The sequence below is a fragment of the Coregonus lavaretus genome (genome assembly GCF_964263955.1).
Source record: "Coregonus lavaretus genome assembly, chromosome: 2".
Classification (NCBI taxonomy): Eukaryota; Metazoa; Chordata; class Actinopteri; order Salmoniformes; family Salmonidae; genus Coregonus; species Coregonus lavaretus.
This window is the reverse complement of record NC_139989.1, coordinates 81,838,672-81,848,290: the sequence shown is the minus strand read 5'-3', so window position 1 is coordinate 81,848,290 and position 9,619 is coordinate 81,838,672. Positions and strand designations below refer to the sequence as shown.

The following is a 9,619-nucleotide window of genomic DNA, read 5'->3' as shown; positions in this document are numbered from 1 at the left end:
TCAGTGAAGAGCACTTTTTGCCAGTCCTGTCTGGTGTGATGTTCGGATGTACCGATCCTGTGCAGGTGTTGTTACACGTGGTCTGCCACTGCGAGGACGATCAGCTGTCCGTCCTGTCTCCCTGTAGCGCTGTCTTAGGCGTCTCACAGTACGGACATTGCAATTTATTGCCCTGGCCACATCTGCAGTCCTTATGCCTCCTTGCAGCATGCCTAAGGCACGTTCACGCAGATGAGCAGGGACCCTGGGTATCTTTCTTTTGGTGTTTTTCAGAGTCAGTAGAAAGGCCTCAGTGTCCTAAGTTTTCAAAACAGTGAACTTAATTGCCTACCGTCTGTAAGCTGTTAGTGTCTTAACGACCGTTCCACAGGTGCATGTTCATTAATTGTTTATGGTTCATTGAACAAGCATGGGAAACAGTGTTTAAACCCTTTACAATGAAGATATGTGTTATTTGGATTTTTACGAATTATCTTTGAAAGACAGGGTCCTGAAAAAGGGACATTTCTTTTTTTGCTGAGTTTATATTATAAACTAGCCTACTTTACATTACATAACATCTCTTACTTGTTGCAAAAAATACTTTCTGAATGTATCAATGATTTCCCCTCAGATCAATCATGCCCGTTTTAGCCTTTCTGTCTACATTCTCAGATTCAAAGACAACAAATAGCCGACTTTTAATTAATACAAATAAGTGTGAGACATGGCCTTGTGTTGCTGCACTGTCTATAACTACCTTAACAAACAGTGACTTATTATTATTATTGACAGTTAACATGGAGAAGAGATGTCACAACCAGATGTTCATCTGATTGCATTAAATAGCCTGACTGTTTCGATATGTCTGTTAGTAAATGTTTTATTTCTAAGAGATCATGAGTAAAAGAGAACAATGGACATTCTAGAATTAGTTGTCACTGTGTTCACCACAACCAACATGCTGCATCTCTGTTTAGGGGTCAGTGGTCTAAAATGAGTCTCTCTGGGGAGAGAGAGGAGGGGGTCCCTGCCTCTAAAATGAGTCTCTCTGGGGAGAGAGAGGAGGGGGGCCCTGCCTCTAAAATGAGTCTCTCAGGAGAACATGACACCAAAGCTAAGAGGTGAGATTACAGTTTTGTTTAAGAATTATTAAGTACATTTCCAAAACTCTATGTCCACAATTTTTTCAAATGATTGCTTATGGGTACCTAAAATATTACGCTTTGAACACACCGACTGCGTCATTGCGCAAAATAGTATGCAGCATCATCTAAATATGTGTGCAACAAAAGTTAAACTTTCACTTTCTGCTACCATTTCTGTCAAGCCGTCTATGTACACAGTTTGACGCATACGTTCGATAAATCCAACGTACGCACCACACAGAACGCACTGCAACTGCCTCTGCAACGCAATGCTTCAAGGCAAACGCAGCGTTCCATTGGAAATTAATGTACTTCTGGTACCAAAATGCAATGACGCAGTCGGTGTGTTCAAAACGTTACTGATCTCAGATTTTTTATAAATGGATTTGAGATGTGCATAAAAATAAAAGTTTTTTTGGCTAAATGCTATATATCCATTGTTTAGCTGGAATGGAATGTTCGTATCCTGTATATTTGACTGTGATATGTGGTTGTCTCACTTTGATATCTTAAGATGAATGCACTTACAGATGCCATATCTTAATTTGACCCAGTTTCTCACAGCAGGAAAATTATCCTGCAGCAACAGGAAATGCTCAAGTCTTTTAAAAGCTAAAATACACTATAATACGGCAATTGTATTGTAAGTCACTCTGGGCCCGGTTTCCCGATAGCGATGGAATTTAGGGTTACGAGTGTTTTAAGTGTATCTTTCCTACAACGGCTGAAGATGAAACATGCATTTCCCACGCCCCACGCAGAGAGAACGGTCGCTATGATGACTGAAAACACAACCGTGGGACAAACGAGTGACACATTTCTGGGCAAGGGCGGTCCATTTAAAATTCATCCATTCTTCCCTCACCCTTTGCCCTGCAAGTGTCCACTCATCATACGTCATGATACGTCATCAGAAGTGTCCACTCATCATACGTCATGATACGTCATCAGAAGTGTCCACTCATCATACGTCATGATACGTCATCAGAAGTGTCCACTCATCATACGTCATGATACGTCATCAGAAGTGTCCACTCATCATACGTCATGATACGTCATCAGAAGTGTCCACTCATCATACGTCATGATACATCATCAGAAGTGTCCACTCATTATACGTCATGATACATCATCAGAAGTGTCCACTCATCATACGTCATGATACGTCATCAGAAGTGTCCACTTAACTTGAGGGCTGAGGGGAGAGGGAGTCTTTTAAGTGTTTGAAACACTGCCATGGAGAGTTTTTGAAGTAACATTACCACATGATCAATGACGTCCGAAGCTTTGTTTGATCTCATGCTTTTTCGAACCATGTGTTGCAAAATGCGAGAGATCTCACTGATTTCTCCCTGGTGCCGGTGCTTTTTTCAAAGCAAAGTATTGACCTCCACTGGACACCTTATTTACACATTCAGTTTGATGTCTTCCAGTTTGTAGCCACTGAATGGTAGCTCAGTAGGTAGGGATGGGGATTTGGATCAGACATCAACATAGGCACAAGATTGAATCCCTGCTATAGTTGAACAATTATTTTCTGTGGAACCACACAATCTTCCCATCCTTGTTTAAATAATGTGTTTTATTTAGTGTAGCCTATGATAATATTCTGTCTTTAGTATCCTAAATAATACCACATATGCATCGTTTTTGAAAACATAGTGAACCTGGAGGCAAAAAGCGAACCCCACATTCTAACTAAATGTTGTTTATTGGACTCAAATCTATCAATGGCATTTTCGGCACAATTTGGTGAAAGCCCCAAAGCGTTCAGAAAGCCTCTGATTCCCACCACTAGTGGACACCCCCATGAGTGTCTTTCAGAACCCCTCCTAAAACCACCTGTTTCGTTTTGGTTGTTGTTAGTGACTCTTTGTTAGTTCCTTCTTCTGTTTGAGAGACAATGTTTTATTTCTTGTTGAGGAACGTAACAATGTTCCTGTGATTAAATTAAATCACCCGACTGTTTGGATGTGTCTGTTAGTAAATGTTTTATTTCTAAGAGATCATGAGTAAAAGAGAACAATTGACATTCTAGAATGAGTTGTCACTGTGTTCACCACAACCAACATGCTGCATCTCTGTTTAGGGGTCAGTGGTCTAAAATGAGTCTCTCTGGGGAGAGAGAGGAGGGGGGCCCTGCCTCTAAAAGGAGTCTCTCTGGGGAGAGAGAGGAGGGGGTCCCTGCCTCTAAAATGAGTCTCTCTGGGGAACATGACACCAACGCTAAGAGGTGAGATTACAATTTTATGAAGAATTTTTTATGTTTATTTCTAAAATAAATAGCTATCTTAAAATGAATGCACTTACTGTAAATCACTCTGGATTAGAGTATCTGCTAAATCAGGAGTTCTCAATCCGGGGTCAGTGGAGGTACTGCAGGGGTTCTGCAGCACCCTGACTGGACTCGTTGCAATGGAAGACATTTAATAGAATTTTCACGACACGACCACTTTGCCTAATCTTCATTATTGCCTAATATAATGGAATGCATATTTCTTTAACCAATTCTGATGGTTGTTACAAGCGGAATTTTGACAATATTACCGTTATACCAACACACTCTTCACACCCGTTTAACAACTCTAAATAGCTTTGGCAAAAAAAAACATTTGTCTCTCTGAAATGAAGCCATTAAGTGATCGATTTTAAACAAACACATGTCTGTCATTGAACAACACCATGCCATGATTAGCTAGTGAGAAAACACAACCATTTATTTGATAATTTCTGTAAACAATAGAAGCTAATTTACGAACATTTCTGAATATGGATATATAGCGTTTTGGAATGAAACTCTTGTTATGTTTCCAAATCTGAGCTCAGAGTAGATGAGAGACGTAATGTTTGTCTCTGTTGTGTTGAAGTCCAATCAAGCAGGAGAGACCAGCCTCCCCTGTACCCAGCTGTGTGTCCATGAAGAGTGACCGGTCTATGAATCCTCCTATAAAGTTTAGAGAGGGAGACTTTTCTACTGAACAAAGGTAAGAAGAACTCATGGGTCATGGTCAGTGAGTTAAACAACACTGTCTCTAGTCATTTCTCCTCTCCCATTTTCCCATTTATTTTTGTTGTTTTCATAATCCATAGGCTAATCCTTTTTTCCATTTTCATAGTCCTGAAACAATATTAAACAAACACAACATTCCCTCCCTATGTGTGTGTGTGTGTGTGTGTGTGTGTGTGTGTGTGTGTGTGTGTGTGTGTGTGTGTGCACTCCCTGGATGAGGAGATGTAATCTCTATCCTGATTGCCTAGTCACTTTTACCCCTACCTACATGTACATATTACCTCAATTACCTCAACTTCCTGGTACCCCTGCACATTGACTCAGTACTCCTTATAGCCTCATTATTGTTATTTTATTATGTAACAATTTCCTTTTTTTATTTAGCTAATTTTTGTGACTTTTTCATCTGCATTGTTGGGAAAGGGCTCGTAAGTAAGCATTTCACGGTAAAGTGTACCACTGCTGTATTCGGCGCATGTGAGAAATACAATTTGATTTGATTTGAAGCTCATGCGCAGAAATATGTCAATGGGTCTAATGGTCGTCTTGTGCCGAACTGCACATGTGCAGGCCGTCAACTCAAAGGCACTCCTTCGATATAAAGTTGTTTTTGACTAACATGAAAATGTGTCAGTTTGTTAAACTACTTAAGACAGAACATTTTCAAAATGAACAACTAAGGAAGTCATTTTTACCTCTCATTGACTTCTCAAACCCCAAACCCTGGCCTGGTTTGCTTCATATGTATTCCCAGAATACATTTTCTACATCAGCAGTTGTCACAAAGTGCTTATATAGAAACCCAGTCTAAAACCCCAAAGAGCAAGCAATGCAGATGTAGAAGCACGGTGGCTAGGAAACACTCCCTAGAAAGGCAGGAACCTAGGAAGAAACCTAGAGAGGAACCAGGCTCTGAGGGGTGGCCAGTCCTCTTCTGGCTGTGCTGGGAGGAGATTATAAGAGGATATGGCCATTAAGTTCAGATCGTTCTTCAAGATTTTCAAATGTTCATAGATGACTAGCAGGGTCAAATAATAATCACTGTGGTTATAGAGGGTGCAACACGTCAGCACCTCAGGAGTAAATGTCATTTGGCTTTTCATAGCCGAGCATTCAGATGTCGGGACAGCAGGTGTGATAGAGAGAGAGAAGGAGAGGGAGAGAGAGAGAGGGTCGAAACAGCAGGTTCGGGACAAGGTCGCACGTCCGGTGAACAGGTCAGAGTTCCATATCTGCAGGCAGACCAGTAGAAACTGGATCAGTCACGTCCGGTGGAGCATGTATCGATACTGATAGGATCGAAAGAAAGGGACCGCTGCTCTCAGATCAGTTTTGTCCATTAAAATCATTCCTTAACATTATAATTATTTCACAATACTGACCACGGATCAGCTTCTAGAAAGATATTACTACCCACAGCTGCAAATATTGAGGTAGTTTATTCTAGTGCTTACCCAATAAAAATGCACTAAATCACAGATTCGGCACATCATTGTTCACATGTTAGGCTACACATCATGAAATATATTGAGACAAATTACAGACAGTAGCCTACAAGTAGCAAAATAAAACTAAATATATTGAACATTGAATATATTCCAATATGATTGAAATAGGCCTATAGCCTACTATTTATACTGTAATGCAGTTATCTCGGTTTTCATTTGAACCAAATTTGTGTACTTCCCTTGTTTGAATCAATTGCAAAGACATTTGCAACTTTGTATTTGTAGTCAACTTTGTTCTGAATTTATCTGTGGTCACAAAGAGACGGATAAACCATGTGATTCTTTGTTTAGCGGAGATCTTCTGTGTATAAAGTGACGCGGGAGGGCAAAAAAGCATCTAACGACGCACTTGGCTGTTCTACAAGTGGTCTGAGGCAGGTGTTAGAATATGAGCGTTTTCAAGTGCAACGTTAATAATGATGGTTTTGGGAAACAGCTCAGAGATTTAACAATGCTCCTACGAAGGATCTATCAATAAACTAGATAGATTCTAATGATGAACTTAGCCTTAAGATGCTGTTGTGAGACCCTGGATAAGAACATCTGCTAAATGACGAAAATGTAAATGTTTTATGTACAGATCTCATATTACTGTATTGAATTTTGTACATTTGTACAGATGTTTATTAAAAATGTAGTTATTTGTTACATTTGACTGTGTAAAACCTAGCAGTACTACTTATTTCTCAGAGAGTGAGGCAGATATATATATATTATTACTGTGTAAAACCTAGCAGTACTACTTATTTCTCTGAGAGTGAGGCAGATATATTTTTACTGTGTAAAACCTAGTAGTACTACTTATTTCTCTGAGAGTGAGACAGATATATATCATTTGGCAAAGAAAACTACATTATTTGTCTCTCTGAAATAAACCATCAAGCGATTTAAACAATGAGAGAAATAATGTTTGTCTCTGTTGTGTTGAAGTCCAATCAAGCAGGAGAGACCAGCCTCCCCTGTACCCAGCTGTGTGTCCATGAAGAGTGACAAGTCTATGGTTCAACCTATACGGTTTAGAGAGGGAGACTTTTCTACTGAACAAAGGTAAGAAGAACTCATGGGTCATGGTCAGTGAGTTAAAAAACACTGTCTCTAGTCATTTCTCCTCTCCCATTTTACCATTTCTTTTTGTTGTTTTCATAATACATAGGCTAATCCTTTTTTCCATTTTCATAGACCTGAAACAATATTAAACAAACACAACAATCCCTCCCTGTGTGTGTGTGTGTGTGTGTGTGTGTGAGTGTGTGAGTGAGTGTGTGTATGTGTGTGTGTGTGTGTGTGTGTGTGTGTGTGTGTGTGTGTGTGTGTGTGTGTGTGTGTGTGTGTGTGCACTCCCTGGATGAGGAGATGTAATCTCATGTTTTGTCCACAGAAACCAACAGGAGAGATCAGAGTCAGAGATTATCAGTGGTCAGTCTTCCCAGAGTCATCAAACAGACCTGGCCTCCATTTTCAGTGTACGTGGTCCTGTTATGTACATTTGTTTTTGTTTACCTCAAGTAAAGTTAATCTGTCAATCATTCATTAATGTGTTAATGAGAAAGCGTTTTTGTCTCTTGCTTAACTTATTTACTTGATTTATTTCAGTTACTTGAAGAGAATATTATGACATTTGTGAAGAACGAGCTGAAGATGTTCAAGAGGATTCTTAGTCCAGAACTCCCAGAAGGCTTTGAGAGTCAGAAGCAGGATAAGGAAGTGGTGGATGCTGAAGATGAGAAGCAGGAGAGCAGTGCCAGAGAGGGGGCTCTGAAGATCACACTGCACGTCCTGAGGAAAATGAACCAGAAGGAGCTTGCTGACACACTGGAGAAAAGTAAGAGCTGTCTGCCTCATGTTGAATGCTGTTTTAGAACATTTTAAGGCTGTAGCTAAAATACAGCTAAAGTAGCTGTGTAACTCAATGATATTGTAGCAGCCTTAACACAACAACTAGTGACCTCATCAAATGATTAATTTAGACAGAGAGAAGAGGAGTGAGGAAGAGAGAGATAGACAACATTAAAGATACCATCAGTAACACCGAATAATAATAATATAATCAGTCATTATGAAAACATTTACACATTTATACAGTCAGTTAAGAGAATAGATTACTTTTATTTAAAACTTTATAACAGTCCTACAATACTGTAGGCATTAAAACAGACGTAATATTAATATCCTCTGTGTTATTTCTTCATTCAGATGAGCTTGCTGTGATTTGCCAACGTGAACTCAAATCTAATCTAAAGAAAAAGTTTCAATGTGTGTTTGAGGGGATCGCTAAACAAGGAAACCCATCACTTCTCAATAAGATCTACACAGAGCTCTACATCACAGAGGGGGAAAAGGAGAGGTCAATAATGAACATGAGCTGAGACAGATTGAGACAACAACCAGGAAACAAGCAAGACCAGAGACTGTAATCAAATGTAACGACATCTTCAAACCCTTAACTGGACAAGACAAACCTATCAGAACTGTGCTGACAAAGGGAGTCGCTGGCATTGGAAAAACAGTCTCTGTGCAGAAGTTCATTCTGGACTGGGCTGAAGGAAAAGCAAATCAGGATGTCCAATTTGTATTTTCATTCCCTTTTCGGGAGCTGAATTTGATGAAAAAGGAAAAACACACTTTCATTGAACTTCTCAATCACTTCTCAATGGAAACCAAACAATCAAGAATCTCCAACTACGACAAGTACAAAGTTATTTTCATCTTTGATGGTCTGGATGAGTGCCGACTGCCCCTAGACTTCCAGAAGAACAAGATATGCTGTGACGTCACAAAGTCAACCTCAGTGGATGTTCTGCTGACAAATCTCATCAAGGGAAATCTGCTTCCCTCTGCTCTCCTCTGGGGGGCAGGTAGCTTAGTGGTTAAGAGCGTTGTGCCAGTAACCGAAAGGTCGCTAGTTCTAATCCCCGAGCCGACTAGGTGAAAAATCTGTCGATGTGCCCTTGAGCAAGGCACTTAACCCTAACTGCTAATGTAAGTCACTCTGGATAAGAGCGTCTGCTAAATGACCAATTATTATATTATTATTATAACTACCCGACCTGCAGCAGCCAATAGGATCCCTTCAGTGTGTGTTGACCAGGTGACAGAGGTACGAGGGTTCAATGACCCACAGAAGGAGGAGTACTTCAGGAAGAGATTCAGTGATGAGGACCTGGCCAGCAGAATCATCTCACACATAAAGACATCAAGGAGCCTCCACATCATGTGCCACATTCCAGTCTTCTGTTGGATTTCTGCAATCGTCCTTGAACACATGCTGAAACATAAGAGAGAAGAGATGCCCAAGACTCTGACTGAGATGTACACACACCTTGTGGAGTTTCATACCAAACAGAAGAATGAAAAGTATCTTGGGAAAGAAGAGACAGGTCCACACTGGAATAAAGAGAGCATTCTGTCACTGGGAAAACTGGCTTTTCAACAGCTTGTGAAGGGCAATCTGATTTTCTATGAAGAAGACCTGAAAGAGGCTGGCATTGATATCAATGAAGCCTCAGTGTACTCAGGATTGTGCACACAGCTCTTTAAAGAGGAATGTGGGCTGTACCAGGACAAGGTGTACTGCTTCGTGCATCTGAGCATTCAGGAGTTTCTGGCTGCTGTATATGTGTTCCTCTCATTCATCAACAACAATGAGAATCTAATGGCCAAACCTCAATCAACGTCCAGTAACTTTTCTGTGAGGATCAGACACAAGCGTAAAGTTACTGTCTACAAGAGTGCTGTGGATGAAGCCTTACAAAGTGAGACAGGAAACCTGGACCTGTTCCTCCGATTCCTTCTGGGCCTCTCAATGGAGTCCAATCAGAAGCATTTACCAGGTCTACTGACAAAGACAAGAAGCAGCTCACAGAGCCATGAAGAAACAGTCAAGTACATCAAGGAGAAGATCAGGGAGAATCCCTCTCCAGAGAGGTGCATCAATCTGTATTAATCTACGTATTATAATATGTATATAATTAATA

The 9,619-nt window shown here is 40.3% G+C and overlaps 1 protein-coding gene across 1 annotated transcript; it reads left to right on the top strand.

The window, feature by feature from the left end:
• Positions 1 to 1,065: 1,065 nt before the first annotated feature.
• Positions 1,066 to 8,011, top strand: LOC311099122 (uncharacterized protein; the record flags this gene model as incomplete). Its single annotated transcript, XM_084139774.1, has 6 exons — positions 1,066 to 1,103; positions 3,995 to 4,111; positions 6,576 to 6,692; positions 7,024 to 7,108; positions 7,239 to 7,467; positions 7,839 to 8,011. 6 exons carry the CDS (start codon positions 1,066 to 1,068, stop codon positions 8,009 to 8,011), a joined length of 759 nt encoding a protein of 252 aa, XP_083995900.1.
• Positions 8,012 to 9,619: the final 1,608 nt, after the last annotated feature.